The 15,450-nt window shown below is 46.5% G+C and overlaps 1 protein-coding gene across 2 annotated transcripts in view; it reads left to right on the top strand.

Annotated features, from left to right (window-relative positions):
* Positions 1 to 15,450, top strand: part of NRF1 (nuclear respiratory factor 1) — a 51,126-nt gene that overhangs the window by 13,107 nt on the left and 22,569 nt on the right. For both annotated transcript variants that reach the window (XM_059816815.1, XM_059816816.1), the window contains exons 5-9: positions 574 to 732; positions 1,763 to 1,960; positions 3,706 to 3,807; positions 7,029 to 7,186; positions 11,353 to 11,477. In XM_059816815.1, the coding sequence (XP_059672798.1) occupies positions 574 to 732; positions 1,763 to 1,960; positions 3,706 to 3,807; positions 7,029 to 7,186; positions 11,353 to 11,477 (742 nt within the window). The remainder of the gene's footprint in view (positions 1 to 573; positions 733 to 1,762; positions 1,961 to 3,705; positions 3,808 to 7,028; positions 7,187 to 11,352; positions 11,478 to 15,450) is intronic.

Raw genomic sequence — 15,450 nt, forward strand, 5'->3', positions numbered from 1 at the left:
GCTGAAAGGTGTTCCCACTGTGGCAAAAGTTAAAAATAGATTTAGAAAATTAGTCCAGTGTGTGTTATGTTCTGCAGGGGTGGAGAAGTGTATGTATGAGACTTTTTTTTTTTGCATTCAAGCAGCTCACTGAAGCTCCATCCTCTTTGCAGCATCTGTGTAAAATGTACGTCAGCTCACGTCTGAGTTCCTGTCTCTGTGGGGACATTGAGTGTGGTTTTTTCTGTGTTTATTCTGATACTTTTTTTTTTCTCCCTTTCACGTTGGCTAGCTCTCTTCATGGTAGCGTTTGAACCATGAAGTGTGTTAATACAGTGTGTGTTTGTGCCTTATTGTTGCAATTGGCTGACTTAATTTTGTTTCTGCTCTTCCACATGCTACTAAGCTGTTCTCAGCTGAGTCTTGGGAGAAGATGGTATTTGTCCATCTTCCTTAGGCATTCAGGCCTCTTCCAGCTGATGGTTCCAACAGGATGGAAGTTAAATGTAATAACTTTGTACTATGCACCTCAAAACTACCAGAGATAGGAGTTCCTAAAAAAACCTCTCAACCCTTTTATGTGTTTTGTTCCAGGCACAGCTGCGAGCTTTCATCCCTGAGATGCTGAAGTATTCCACGGGTCGTGGGAAACCAGGCTGGGGCAAGGAAAGCTGCAAGCCCATCTGGTGGCCTGAGGACATTCCATGGGCCAACGTTCGCAGCGATGTCCGCACGGAGGAACAGAAGCAGCGGGTGTGTATCCCATGTCTGTCCGCCTTCAAATTGAGCGCAGGGGCTTGCAAACAGTTTTTGTGGGAATAGTTTTCCCCTCAAGTGACAGAAGGAAGGGCTGATGTCGTAGTCTCTTGACTTTGTGTCAGACGTTATACCTGGGAGAGCGATGAGATGAGAGAGGCGTAATCTTCAATCTGCTCTGTCCCTGCTGGGGTTGTGTGACAAGCAGGTATTTGAACCACATCTCTTTCTGCAGCGGGTGCCCTTTTTGCTAGCTGCAGAACCTGCTTGCCTCTGTGGCCTTACGAAGCAGCCTACCCAGCCTAAGACAAGTCTACTCTCTAAATATGCAGGTCATTTACCGTAGAGTCTGTATCGCAGCCTCTTGAAGCCTTTGAAGAGATACTGTCCCATCCTGAGCAGCCGGGACCTTTGTACTTAAAGGGAAGCAGTCAAGGATGTGCAGTGGACCCAGGAAAAAATGAGAGAACTGGGTGAAAAAGTCTTGGGTATCAGTTACAGCCATGGATCCTGTATGCAGATGATATTTCTACCAACCTGTCACAAAGATAATCAAAGAAAGCTACCAGGATGTGCAAGGGGCAGGACTTGTGCAGGCTGGTGTAGCTCTGGTTGGGTGGGGAGGGATGCCGAGCGAGGCTGGAAATGGTGCCGTGGCAGTCGGTGTTTCCTAGGTAGGGATGGTTTTCTACTTGTGGACCCCAATCCCTTAGTTGGAATTCCTTGAAAGCTGGCAAAATAGATTTCATTGAGAAACTTCCCTTTCCCTTGGCCAGATGGGCTCATTCTGTGTCAGTACACAGAAATGCAGTAGCTCTCCAGGGTGGTTTCTGAGTCTCTGGTAAAGTGGAGGATGAGAAGAGAGGAATTAGGTAATTGGGGGCCTTTAGTTTGTTTGAGAATTTGTTGAAAACCACCCAATAAAACCCAGTAAAGAGAAGCATGCGAATCGTAGCAGTGGCAGCACTGCAGTTGTTCAGAAAATCTCTTTATGCCGACTCTTCACCCCTTTTGATTCTACTGGTAGGTGTCATGGACCCAAGCGTTGCGGACTATCGTGAAGAACTGCTACAAGCAGCATGGGCGCGAAGACCTGCTCTACGCCTTTGAGGATCAGCAGACACAGCAGCAGACTACGACCACACATAGTATAGCGCACCTGGTGCCATCACAGACAGTGGTACAAACCTTCAGTAACCCTGATGGCACCGTGTCCCTCATCCAGGTGAGCAAAACCCTCCGGCTTTTCCATTTCCAGCACGGCTGACTCAGGATTGAGTTGCCTGTGTCAGGGAGGTGGTTTAGAGCAAACTCCTTTTGGTAGCTTAACTTGTCCTTCAAGAATTTTGTCTTTATCTGTATGTCTTAGCCCACAGGCTTGTTAACCCAGTGCTCCCACCCAAAGAAGCAGTCTCACCCTCTCTCTTTCCCACTCCCATCCCTTGTTCTCCTGTTATGGCAGTACAAGCATTTCTGCAGCTGTTTGGTCAAGCAATTCAGGGATCTGACCTGGACTTAACAAACCCATTTACGAACAAATACAGTTCATCGTGCAGCCACACAATGCCTGTGGTGGCAATGGGATGGAGCGATGGGAGGAGAGGTGGTGGGACTGCTTTTCTTTAATGGCATGAAACGTATCTTATTCTACGGCATTAGGTATTTCTGTTCCCCCTGTTCTTGATCTAACACCTAAAATGTAATATATATATATTACACACACCAAATAGATATTTACCCTTGTGATGCCCTCTGCGGTAAGGATGCCTCTTAGACCATTTTACAGAGGGGGATTCAGGGCAGAAGGGGCTGCGTTCAGGCAGTGGCTGAGCAGTGCTGCTCTTTTCCCTGTGTTCCCCGTGTGGGGAGGCAGGTTCTGGCAGCTCAGGATGTCAAAAATTTAAGTGCTCTCTTGAAATTCCCAAGAGCTCCTCGTGGGCAGGGGATTTGAACCTCGGTTTCCCCTGTGCCCCTGCCTCCAAACCACCACTGCCCTGTCGTACCTAACTGACCCAGTGGTTTGTCCCTCTTGAGCATCGCGTTTTTAGTGAAGCCTCAAACATCATTTTCTGTTGGCTGTTCTCGTCTCACAACCATGAAGATAAAAACATGGTGTGTGGATGGGTTTGTTTTGTTGGTTTTTTTTTTGTTTGGTTGGTTTTTTTCCCAAATGAAAGCTTTTCAGTGATTGTTACAGCTTTCTGTTCCCCCCACCAAGGGCAGGCAGACTTGCCAAGCTGATTCTGTTTGCTCACCTTGCTAACGTACGTTTCCCTTTGACTAGTGTTCTTTTAGGTGCTGGGCACCTGAGATCCCACTGACTTTCTGGCATTTATAGGTTTAATTCTCCTTAGAAACAAAGCTGTACATCTCCTTGCCTTTGTCTTTTCCCAGCTGTTAAATGGGGAAAAGGTAATTTCCAAAGGCAATGGGCTATTGAGGATGAACTAATGTTTGCCAGGCGCCTGGAGACGAGAGACCCAGTGAATGGTAAGCAAGGAGTGTTATAAATGAGGGCTGATGTGCAGGTTTTTCTCATCCAGGACTACTCGGTGGTTTTTTAAGTGACTTGCACCCCGTGGGAGAAGCGTGTTGGCTCCACCTGCGCACCACACTCACGCCTGGGAATGGCAGCGGTGTCCCGCAGCCGCTCTTTGCGAGGCTGGGAGAACAGCAAGGACTCTGTCTCCTACGTGAATGTAGAGGACAGGATGAGGGCTGTGCAAAACTTGTTTCTTGGCCGTATCCGTTCTGGAAGCTGCCATAGATTAACGTGGCTCTAGCATGTGATTTCCTCCCCAAGCCCTTTGAGACAGCTCCGTATTTTCTGCGAGCTCTGCAATTACTATTATTTGCTGTGGGTCCGATGCTTTTTAATCTGAGAGCATTTGAGTGTCCTTTTGCCTGAATTATGGGGACATCTTCCTGCAATAACAAAGGTGTTCAACTGCATTTTGTTGACTTCCGTAGGTTGGCACCGGTGCTACAGTTGCCACGCTGGCCGATGCCTCCGAGTTGCCTACCACAGTTACCGTCGCACAAGTCAATTATTCTGCAGTGACTGATGGAGAGGTAAGGACCTGGGTCATGCTCATGGTGCACAAACCAGAATTGTCTTATCTGAACTTCAATAAAGCTAAGTATTTTCTAGAATTAAGTGGTCACAGAAAACACCAAGCCTTGCTTCCCCACCCTGCAGTGTTAAGGGTTAACATACCTGTGAACACAAGACTCGGTATGAAATTTTATATAGAAAGGGCTGAACTGTTGTCATTTTGAATCAGGACTGTACGAATGCAATTATGGTAGAAGCCTCAGTTCTGATTCTCATACATTTTTTGATATCTCCTATAGATTATTTATTTTATGAGATCTGCTGTAGCAGATAAAGACTTAATGACCTACACAAGTACACATTTGTGTATTCGTATTGAGCAACTTTCATACGTGCTGTCGATCCTGGGTGCTGGTTCATCAGCTCAAGGTTGGGAGCAATGCGTGGGATATTTTGAGCCTGCGGTTAGCAAAGGATATTGCATGGCTGTGCGCAAATCCTGTGATTCTTTGGCCAGTGATCTCTGGACAAAATGGGACTGTTCCTTTGCTGCAGCTTTTAGGGAGGTTTGCAAGTGTATCCCGGGGAGAACTGTATAAATGCACGGTAGTGTAGAGACAACAGGAGACACTGCGGACTTATGATTCCATTTCCTGTGAAAGTTTCTTCCGCTGCTATACAACTTGGCAAAGATGTTTCTGTTAAGGACTCGATCAGGCCGTTTCAGCCCTTAAATCTGAACACTCAAATTTGCATACATTTATTTTTCCACTTTTTTTTTTAATCAAGTAATGACTTTTTGTGTGTGTGTGTTTTAAGGAACGTTCCTTCAAGACAACAAAGATTTTTTTCTTTTTTTTTTTTTTTTTACCCTATTTTCTACCACCAAACCCACCTTTAAACCAGGCTGCAGGTTGCTTTCTGCCCCTTCGCATGCCAGAATTTCTGGCCGGACAGGCTGTGCGTGGATGGGGCGGTCACAGCGACAGATGGCAGCACAGAACAGCTTTGCTCTGCTCCAGACCCGTAGTGAAACAGCCTGGTTCTGGGGCCCTGACCCTGAAGTGCTTTGCAGCTGCTTTGAGGGTTTTCAAGAACTGGTTGTATCTCTTGAGAGCTGAAAGAAATTTTTCAAAGGCACAAATAGAAACCGGGGGAATGCAGGCGTCTAATTTCTAACCTGAACGCAACGTCTGAGCGATATCTTGGGTAAAATAAAGATACAAAAGTAAACTTGCTTTAGGGATGGGTGCTGTTTCTCCGCACAGATAGATCCACAGCCTGCTGGCACCCTCTCTAGGGATGTTTTTGTCCTGCCATCTCTTGCTGTGTGAAGATCTGAGTTAGCTCTGAGTAAATAGATATGTTTATAGGATGCCAAGCAGCATGGAGCAGGGATGCTCACTAGGATCTCAGCAGCACAACCTTCGTGTTAGTGTGGAGAAAAGCCTGGACAATCCCCACTTCTTTTCCAGGCCTTACTCCGTCGCTGTTCTGCAACAGCTTAAGCATCTTTGCGGGGCACTGTATGTCACAGTGGAGACCTGCCTTATCATTCAAATGTGTGTTGCCATGTATTTGAAAAAATGTATGTCTTCTGCATGATGGTGGGAAGGGTGCCTTTCCCAGCTCGGGCTTGCTTTGATTTGGTTTTGGGATGGCTAACAAGTACCACAAACTCAGTCCAACTCTCTCGAGATCTCTACCATCTGCAACTTCTTCCTCTCTGGGCACTCAAAGTTGGTTGCATCTTTCCTAAAAGATGTTGCTTTCTCTAAAATCAACTTCCTTTCTCCTTTTCGCAATGCACTATCTCACTGCTTCCTCCCTGCTTTGGATCCTTCCGCCCAGGGTCAGCTCTGGGCACAGGAGAATGAAGCAGTTGCCTTGAACGTCAGACGGCTGGGGATGGCTAAAGAGCTACGACGAGCGCCAGCTTTGCCTGTGCCCAAGTGCTGGAAAACCAGATTGGCAGCTGCTGAGGAGTGTGTGATAGCAGATGTGAGTGAGAGCGCGACAGGTTCTCTCTCCCTCTCCATCCTGTGATGGGACTAACCCTTTTCTTGCCCAAAGGCAACAAAATTTACTTGTCCTTTCATGGGGAGCCTTGAGCCAGCTCTGCTTCTACGGACTATTTAGCTTTCTCCATCTTAACAAATTGAGGGCTTTTTTTTTCGTCACTTTCTATGGCATTCTTATTTGTGTGTCTCAGCAAGGTGGTGAGCGGCCTGAAACATTTATGGGGATGAGAACAATGATGGGAGGGTGGGGGAAGATCTTCATCTTGCAAAGCAGCCGGTAGGATTTGTCAGCTGATGGGCCTTCGTCCTCTACTTCTTTAGTTTTTTGGGTCCAATGCGTATTTCTAGCTCACATCCTGGTGGATTTTGTGGTCATACACTCATTATCTCATGAGCTGTGACGTCCCAAATGGAGAAATGTGGGCGAGGTGGAAAATGAGCAACCGAGACTGGGTGAACTTTAAGTAGCATGAAACCTATCTGCGTAAAAGTCTGAAGTAAGGGAATTGAAAGTACCTGAAATATATGAACAGAGTACTTTCCATCTGCCATCTTCTTTTATTAAGTATATTGCTGCAACACAAAGAAATTCCAGTTGGCTCAAACCCATCCGAGTTCACAAGTGCTGTACAAATAAATCCTGAATGGGAACATGGACCGTTCCCCAAAATGACAGCGGATGGGTGCAGTGGATGGGAACCAGTGAAGCAGGCACAGCCTGTTTCCCTGGGGGACGTGATCCACGCTGGGATTCCAGCACCACGGAAACGCAGCTACTTAATAAACTGCCCAGGCTGGCAGGCAGTGATCCAAGTACAGCAACGATCAACACTGTCCCGTTTTGTTGCAGATGTGGCTGGACAAGAGGGATTTGTGGGAGGTTGAAGGGCTTTGCAGATGTTTATGGGGTGTGCTTTCCACATGTGTGAGAAAACTAGAGTTTTTGTTTGGAGGTTGAACATATGGAGAACAGCAACTAAAATAAGGGCCTGACTATAGAAACTCACTCATGGCTGATAGAGGGTTGTAGTGTCCAACAATGTTCTCAGGTGGATGCCAGGCTCCCTCCCTTTTTTACCTGTCTCTCAAAGTCCGAGCATGTGCAGGATTCTGCAAAGTCCTCTTCAAACTATCTGGCTCTTTCATTTTAGGAAGCAGCCATCCGTTCATGGGATGATGTCCAATCCTAGGGCCTTTCTTTTTGTTTTTCCCCATAGGTGGAGCAGAACTGGGCAACGCTACAGGGGGGTGAGATGACTATCCAGACGACGCAGGCATCAGAGGCCACGCAGGCGGTGGCATCATTAGCAGAAGCAGCAGTGGCAGCATCTCAGGAGATGCAACAAGGAGCAACTGTTACCATGGCACTCAACAGGTATGGGTGAGAGATGAAGGCTTGAAGCACGCGTACATGACGTTTCCTTCTAGGTTTTCACTCCAGGGGTGCAAAGACCACCGTGTACAGTCCCGGTAGAGACGTTTCCTTAGCAAATTCCTGTGTCAGCCCGTGTCCAGGTGTCTGCAGGATAGTTCCTGATTTCCACTCTAACCATAGAAGAACACTGACATGGAGATTTCCTGAAAGAGGAAAAGATGGGTAGTAACTGTACCCTCTAAATGATCTTCTTTGCACCGCAAGGGTCCAGTTACAGAATCGAGCTTGCTAAGCAAGCAAGAGTCATGATGTGCTAATCACACCTTTTGAGTATGCTGGTCCGGGTCTCGCTCAGTATTATTAATGAATTCTTACTAAAAGACTAAGGCTGAATTTCCCTGTTGTGTAGCAGTATGGTCTCTCTTTAGAAGTCAGAATCTCTTCCAGAGGTCATTGTTTTGGGGGTTTCTCACAAATGTGTTTCTGAAGTAGAAGGTGAATGAGCTGCAATAGTAATGCTGCCACTTAATCTTGGAACAAGCTCTGTTTAGGTTTCTGGTTGTACCCAGGTTACCAAGATCTGCAGCATAATTCTCTACAGGTCCATGCAGCAGGAAGCAATGTCTTTGCTCAGCTCTGGTGAGTTGCTTAAACTTTGCCTGCTGCTCTTAAAAACTGGAAATGGCTGTGGCACACCGCAGCTGCACCCTGAGAGAGCAGGAGGACCATAGGAAACACGGCGTCAACCCCAGCAGCATAGGAGGTTTCACACTGCTGAGATGTAGACAAAATACTTTCCTCATCCAAATCAGGATTCTGGTCTAGACGCTTGACTGAGCAGCTATGGGTTAGGACAAGGCACAAGTGCTGATGGTTGGAGTAAAGCACCAAGACCTCGTTATATACACAAATTGCTGAAGGAGCCACCTTGATCTTGGGGATGTTCAACATCTTGCTTCCAAATTGCTGTTGCAACTGAATCACGAACACACCTAGAACTGTTTCTTCTCTTTGTGGTCCATATTCAGGTGTGTCAGATGTGTTCTTTTCTGCTACCGTACGAGGTTGGTTAAGTAGGCTTTTTTCCTAATAGTTTCACTATAAAATTGCTTTTTAAAAACAAGTGATCTTTTTAGGATGCTGTAAGAAGAACAGCTAAAGTAACTAGGCATGGAGTTGCAGGAAAAAAAACCATCTCCTGGAATCCAACTTGCAGGATTTATCCTGCACATTTCCAAGCAATAGATTTTTCTGTGTGGTTTTTTTTTTTTTAAGAAGATTTTCTGGACTAGAACACCAGCGTGCTTTTGATTTAATTTCATCCCATCACTACGAGTTTTAGCTCTTAAGGTTGCAGTGAGCAGTTCCTTTTCCTGTATTAGCTTAAGAAATTCCGAATCTTTAATAAAAAGAAGTGTTGTTAGAACTAAAGAGAGTCTCCCAGGAGATATGAATGGAAGAGCCTTCAACAAGTCATTTAGTCTCTACTGTGCCTCAAGACGGGGATCAGCTCTGTTTATACCCAGGAAAGCCCTGTGGTAAGTCCGTTCAAACAGCTTGTAGTTCAGGAGCGATGTGAAGGCTGTAGCAGCATTGCAGTGGGAATGAGGGGCCTTGTGTGTTATTTCCCGGCTTGTTGTCGCCCTCTTTGTCTGCTGACCATGGTAGTGCTGGTGACCTTTCTAGGTGACTGTCCTCCAACACCCTTCCACGTGGAAGAGGTGTAATTTTTCCTTTGTCACAAAATGCTCCGTGTAGCTTTCAGCTGTAGGATTGCGGTCTTTCCCCTGCCTGTAGGAAGATCTCAGCAGGGCTCTGGTCCTTGAAAGTTGGTGGCTCATTCCAGCTCTGGAAACCTTATGCCTAATTTAGGTGAAAGCTGCCACCTCTGAATCTTGTTCCAATGGTTATTGACAGAGTGCAGAGTCTTTCATAGTCCCGTATAGAGCAGCACATATGGCAACAGCATGACATGATGGATGACGCAACCTCTGTCAGGTTTGAGGATGGGAAGTATTAGGCCTTCTAGTAAAAGAGGGCAAAGTGGAGGTAGGTAATTAATTCATTGATTTGAACCAATTAATGTTTGTGGAGCACACTGTAACTGGAAAAAGCTTTTATGCCGCAGATCATTACTATTTTCAGGGATGGAACCGTAACAGATTATTAAAATGCTCGATTGCCCTTGAAAGTGGATTCAAGTAAGTGCTGGGAAACAGGGTTACACCGGTAAATCCATGCGTATGCCCGGGTTTGCTGTGTTGTAGTTGGCCTTCCTGCAGTGTAACTGCCTTCCCATTGCTGCAGGTGTAGAAGAGACATTAGTCAAAGGGAGTAAGAAAGAAGAACAAGAAAATATTCTTGTTTGCTGACAGTGTTTAAGCTACTCTGAGAGACAGAGGGGCTATTTAGAAATGAAAATGCACCCGCAGTGAATACAATTGGAAAGTGTACGGCATCTAAGCAGGAAATTAGGAAAGAGAAAGAATGAGTAGGAAGTACTTGGAAAACATTTGAGTCAATTGGTCTACTGGAGAATGAGCAGGGCAGTTAAAAGCATCCTAGGGGAAGCTCCTACGTTGCTCCTTCAATCTCTTTTCCACAGGAAGTGCTAAAGAAAATACCTGCTTTTTTAGTTCATTAAGGTAAGAAATGTTAGGAGATTCAGCTGCAGGAAGGAGGTGGCTTTGGAATAATTTTATGACTAGCAGTAGGTCACCAGAAGTAGCTAATAGTTGTCCAAAAGGTCCGGAGAAATCTGGACAGCTGCTGAAGGATGCGCACAGCATTCTGTGCAACTGAATGGCAAATGAAATATGACGTCAATAAATGCAAAGTGATGCACATACGAAGAAATATCTCCTGTATATACCCAATGAGGAACGATATGCTACCAGTTACCGTTCAGAAAGCATTCAGGGGACTATCCTCCAGGAATGTTTTATCACTGCTGAGCAGATATTGTCAAAAGAATAAGTTGAATATTAGGAATTACAGGGAAATGCATAGAGAACAAGCCAGGATTAGCCCCCTGGACTGAACCCATGGTGTGTCTGCGTCTTGAACAGTGTGAGAAATGGTCACCCCCCTCAAACAGATGTCTTACATTTAGAAAAAGTCTGGAAAGGACAGGAGCAATCAGAAGCCAAGAAGAGTCCTTGCACAGTGAGTGGACCGTGGCTCTTCAGCTTGGGAAAGAGATTACTGGAAGTCTAGGAAATCATGAGGAAACCAAAAAGGGAACAGTTATTTTCTATTTCTCACAATATCAGGCTTAAGGGCTGCTCAGCCAGACTGAGGCAGTAGTTTTCGGAGTACCAGAAGGCAATTTTTCTTCACACAGCATCTAATTAAATGTGGAACTCATTGCTACAGGATGTTGTGGAAGCAAAAAGTATAAATGGGTTTCAAAGGGGATTAGGTAAATCAAACCTGATGGTCCAGATGCAGTCTCTGATGTAGGAAATCAATACACTCCCGACTGTCGGGAGATGAGAGTGTAGGAAGGGAAGGATCATACAGGCTCCTTCCTAAATATCTGATACTGGCTGTTCTCACAGCAGGGTTGCTGCACTAGAAGGACCTTTGGTCTGACCTCATTCATATGAAGAAATTTAAGAATACTGTGCTAAGCTACAGATCACTCATTAAAAAGAATTATTAAGCTACTTGGCTGGGGAGAAATACTCCATCTTAGCTAAATACAGAGCTGCTGATGTGATCCTGGTAATGGTAAACCTCTGGGCCTGTTTCAGTGCAAGGTGAACTCGCTGAATCAGTAATGAAGGGTAGAGTTCTAAAATCTGTAGAGACTCGAAATGTGACAGTGCCAAAAGAATGAGTTTTGTACCAGAAACTTACTTGGATTGTCCAAAAGCTTTTAGTAAAGTCCCAAGCAAAAGGATGTGAAGGTAAGAAGGCAGGGATGTTCCGACTAAGGGATCTGCAAGCTGAAAAAAGCCGGTGGAAGCAGCTTCTTCCCGTGTATTCCTCCTCCACTGCAGATTTTCTGCTCTGGATAACTTCGTCTGGGCCCAGTAAGAATCCCTCCTTTCTGGATTTGTTCTCTTGACATACGATGCCTGGTTAAAATGAATGCTACTGGAGTGGAGTTACTTATGTGTTTGGTCTTCCTAATCCTTCTTTCTCCTTTCCTGTGCCCGCAGTGAAGCAGCTGCCCATGCAGTAGCCACGCTTGCTGAAGCCACTCTTCAAGGTGGAGGACAAATTGTTCTATCTGGTGAAACTGCAGCAGCAGTAGGAGCGCTTACCGGAGTCCAAGATGCCAATGGTAAGGCTGCTGGAAAGTTTTTACTTTCTCTGGTTTTTTTTCTTTGCTCTTAGCTAGGGGGTTTTCCTCTCTTTTACTTGAAATGTCAAATTTTCGCTAGTAAAATAGTTCTGCCTCACTGCAGATGGTCAGTAACTAGGTTAAAAGCCCAGAACAAAATGGTAGCACTAACCTCTTGTTTACTGCCGTAGTGCTGGTGGCTCTGCTCTTTTCCTCCTTCTGCCAGCTTGCTATTTAGCCTTAGTTTTTTTGGGGGAAAATGCTCTCCGCACTGTATCTGTACAGTGCCTAGCACAGGGAGGACCGGACTTGATCAACTAACACAACTAGTCAGTGCCATAATAAACTCATCTCCAAAATGCTTCACTGTGGAGTGGCAGAGAGTACATTTTATTACTCACTCCCTTCCTTTCTGAGGACTTTTTTTCTGTGCTTGGTGGCTGCTCTTGAGCAACTGTCGCTTTTCTGCTCGGGTGGCAGCTTCCAGTCATCCCTCGGCAGTCAGCCTCGGGTTGTTTGCCTCCTGCTTTATTTTCCATCTTGCCACCATAGTCAGTCATAGTTCCAGGGATTCTCTGTAGAGTTTCTCACCTATTATCTGGATGTCTCTTCTGCCAAGTCTGGTGACTTTTGCAGTTACTCAAACTAAGTTCGCAGTGAATAAAACAGTAAGTTCATAGAAACTGGTTCAAGAGATGATACTGGAACATATGAACGTGTCTAGTTGGTGCTCATCCACTGCCTCCCGTTGCGCTGTACTTCTGCCCGATGCCTTTACTATGCTTTCCCAGTTCAGAGATGAAACTCGCTGGTTATTTCGTTGAAATGGAAGGCGGTGTGTCAAAATAAGCTCAAAACGGATGCAGAGTGTGAAGTTGTAAAGAAACGTCACCTTGAGGATGGGGCTATTCGGACTCTAATTGTCAAAGGGGGAACAGGCACCTGCAGTCGGGTGGCAGAGCGACGACTTATTGCCTTGTCACTTCGCACGTAAAGCAGAAATCTGGCTCTGTGAGACCTCAAGTTTGACTTCCATCAAAATCCTCATCTCATAGGGAACGCGCTTGTTTTAAACCATCAATATTTAGTTTGCAGCAAGACCGGGGCAGTGGAGGGAAGAGTAATTTTACTCGGGGTGTTCGACTTGATGTCTCCTGCTGTGGAGTCAGCCAGCCTGAAGAGGGAGCAGAAATGAAGTGAAAACCCTGTCCTCAGAGCTGGGAATGCATCTGATATTGAGAGGGAAGAGTAGGGTTGTGTTGTATTCCGCTTTGCCGGCAGCCTGACATGAGGTGGATAAGTGATGTGTGTTTATCAAAGGAAGGATCTGACCCTGGATGCTCAAAACCAGCAACTAATCAGATTTGTAAAAGCACGGTAGCGTCCTTTAGCAGATCTGCACCCCTGGCTCCTTTTGGTCTGCTTCCAAAATGCTTTCATGGTCTGGATTCCTCTGGATGCTTCCCCTAAACAACTCTCCTCCTCCACACCCTTCCTGAGTCACTCTACCTCACTCATCCAGCATTAATGTCATTTTAATGCAGGCTAGGCTTTTTTTCCTTTCCTTTTTTTTTTTTTCCCTAGCAGCAGAGTTGGAAATCAGATGGGATTTAGAGTGCATTAAGGGGAGAGACTGCAGCATTTTCCTCTGTGCAAAACCTCGCCCGCAGCCCCTCGCCTTGTTTCCACTCTTCTTCGATTTGCTCTAATCTCCGGTGGTATTAAGGGGAAGGGCTTTGTCGGCGCGGTAGTCCTTGGAAGCGCCATGCTGTTAGTTTTATTACGTAACCAGCTAATATATCTCCCTCAGGGATGGAGGAGATGTTGGTATCCATTCCTGCTGTCTCTGTCTGGGGATGGAGAGCAGATGGATTTTCAGCGTTGGCACGGTCGCGGAGGATTTGTCTGCCTGCTCCGTACCCTGAAGCCCAGGGTGTGAGTGTGAGCATCCTCCTGGACACCGGTGCTCGGTTATTTGATGCAGTGGGGACAAACCGCTCTGCGTGCCCTTCTGTCAGGAGGAGATGAAACAGGGAGCGATTCGGTGCAATTGGTTGCAGGAATGAGAGGGGGGAAATGACTGCCAGAGCCATAATGGTATTAACCAGCAAATTCCCCCTGCTCGCTATTGCTTGCAGTGTCTTAATTTGCTGATATTTCCAATAAATGCTTCTCTCTAGGAATGCTCTTACCCTTCTGTAGGTCCTTTCTGGTTCCAACCCCTTACCCATGCCGCTTTCCCTGGAAGGGGCATAAATTTATCCCTATCTTATTGATAGAAAAAAGGAGACAGTAGCTTAACAAAATTGCCTGAGGTCAGGTAAGGTGTTTCATTCCTGATTTTAGCCATTAGAAGTAATTATTCTCTTTAAATTTTTTGTTTCTATCTTGATATGGTATTTTTCTCATCCATTCTCTGGCATCTGAGTAATAATCAAGTGACACAAGAGAACTGAGACAGCTAAAAAGAGGCAACTTCTGCATGTTTGTGGATGTCTCGGAAGCTAGGGATGAATTCGGTCTTGCAGGGAGTAGGGAGCCCAGGAGCGTGGCTGAACTGCAAAAGGGCGGTGGATAATCTTGTGGTCGGTTACATTTATAGCTAAGGGAAATAAGATCTCCTGCTCCCATGCAGTGTCAAACTAGCTAAGTGCATTATGGTTTTCTTGCTACTCTGGAGCATCTGCTCCGAGTCGGGATGCTGGAACCGATGACCCCATGGTTTGAGCCTCAGATGTTTTCTTCTTAAGTGGCTGGCATTAAAGCAAAGAAATATTCAAAGCAAGTGAAGGAGATTGTAGCAGCACCGATTTCTGAAGTTAGCTGGAAACTGAAAACGCTCCGGTAAGAGGAAACTGTGCACTCTGGGGCTGCTTTCGGTGTGCGCAATGGGCAGCTCCGAGTGATGGGCTGGTGCTGGAGCCGTCTCAGCCCTCCGGGGCCGGAGGAGAGAAACTCAATCTGCGTTGGGAAGGAGAGGTGACAGTGCCAGCCTGCAGTCTGGGCCTCGCTCGCTTGGAGCATCCTCATACCGCAGCCTTTTGTTTGACATTGATCTGATCGGGGGCTTGAGAGCTGCTTGGGCTACGGGCTTCCTGGCTTCATCTTTAAATATTGATGAAGCTTTTGCCTAAGCAGTACCTGCGCGGGGCTGTAGCAGTGCGCAGTGCTGCCCTTGAAGGACAGAGCAGACTCCCTGCCCAAGGAAGGTTGGTTTAATGGTCTCGGTGTCGTCACAAGACTGGGGTTATTGTGGTTGTGCGCAGCGTGCGGCATTCTGAAGAGCCGGTTTGAAGGCGAGAGGGGTGGTGTGCTCGAAGCCCCAGCTGGGGTTCAAAAATAGTGCACGGAAAGAGGCACGGTGGAAAGAGCTGGTGTTTGTAAGAGGAGAAGTGGCAGTGGGAGATGTGAAATCAAGCTGTGATCAGGGAATTGATTTAACAGACCTGAGCTAGGCACTGCAGAGACTCAGTGGATCCTTGCTTGTCCGCCTTGGTCCTCACGTGCGGCAACTGCTGCTCTTTTTCCTGGCCCCAAAGCACCCTTTACTGACGTATCTCCTCCCTGTGCTGCTGGAGAGGCTCCTGGGAGCACTGATGTGCCTGGTGGTGGCATGGCAGCCATACAGGTTGGCACTAAGAGGAGCCTACAGCAAGTCTTGCCCTTCTCCATCCCCCTGCTCATCCAAAAAATTCAAACCCAATTCTCAATACGACCAAAGGGAGCCGTGCTTACAGCTGGAGGCGAGCCAGGATTATCGAGTTGTGATGGAAGCCCGTGGAAAGCATTAGGACTCTGACGTGGGCAAAGGAGGATTAGCAAGCTCTCTGCTTTCGCAAACAGAGGAAATAAGGCGTCAGTACAGGAGCATATCTTGCAAGTTAGCGTAGGATAAACAAGCCTATAGCGGCATTTAGGGTGATGGGGCACTTGCTGCACAGAAGAGCTGTTCCAGTTGGCGATTTCTATATCA

This window comes from Gavia stellata, chromosome 4 (assembly GCF_030936135.1).
Source record: "Gavia stellata isolate bGavSte3 chromosome 4, bGavSte3.hap2, whole genome shotgun sequence".
Classification (NCBI taxonomy): Eukaryota; Metazoa; Chordata; class Aves; order Gaviiformes; family Gaviidae; genus Gavia; species Gavia stellata.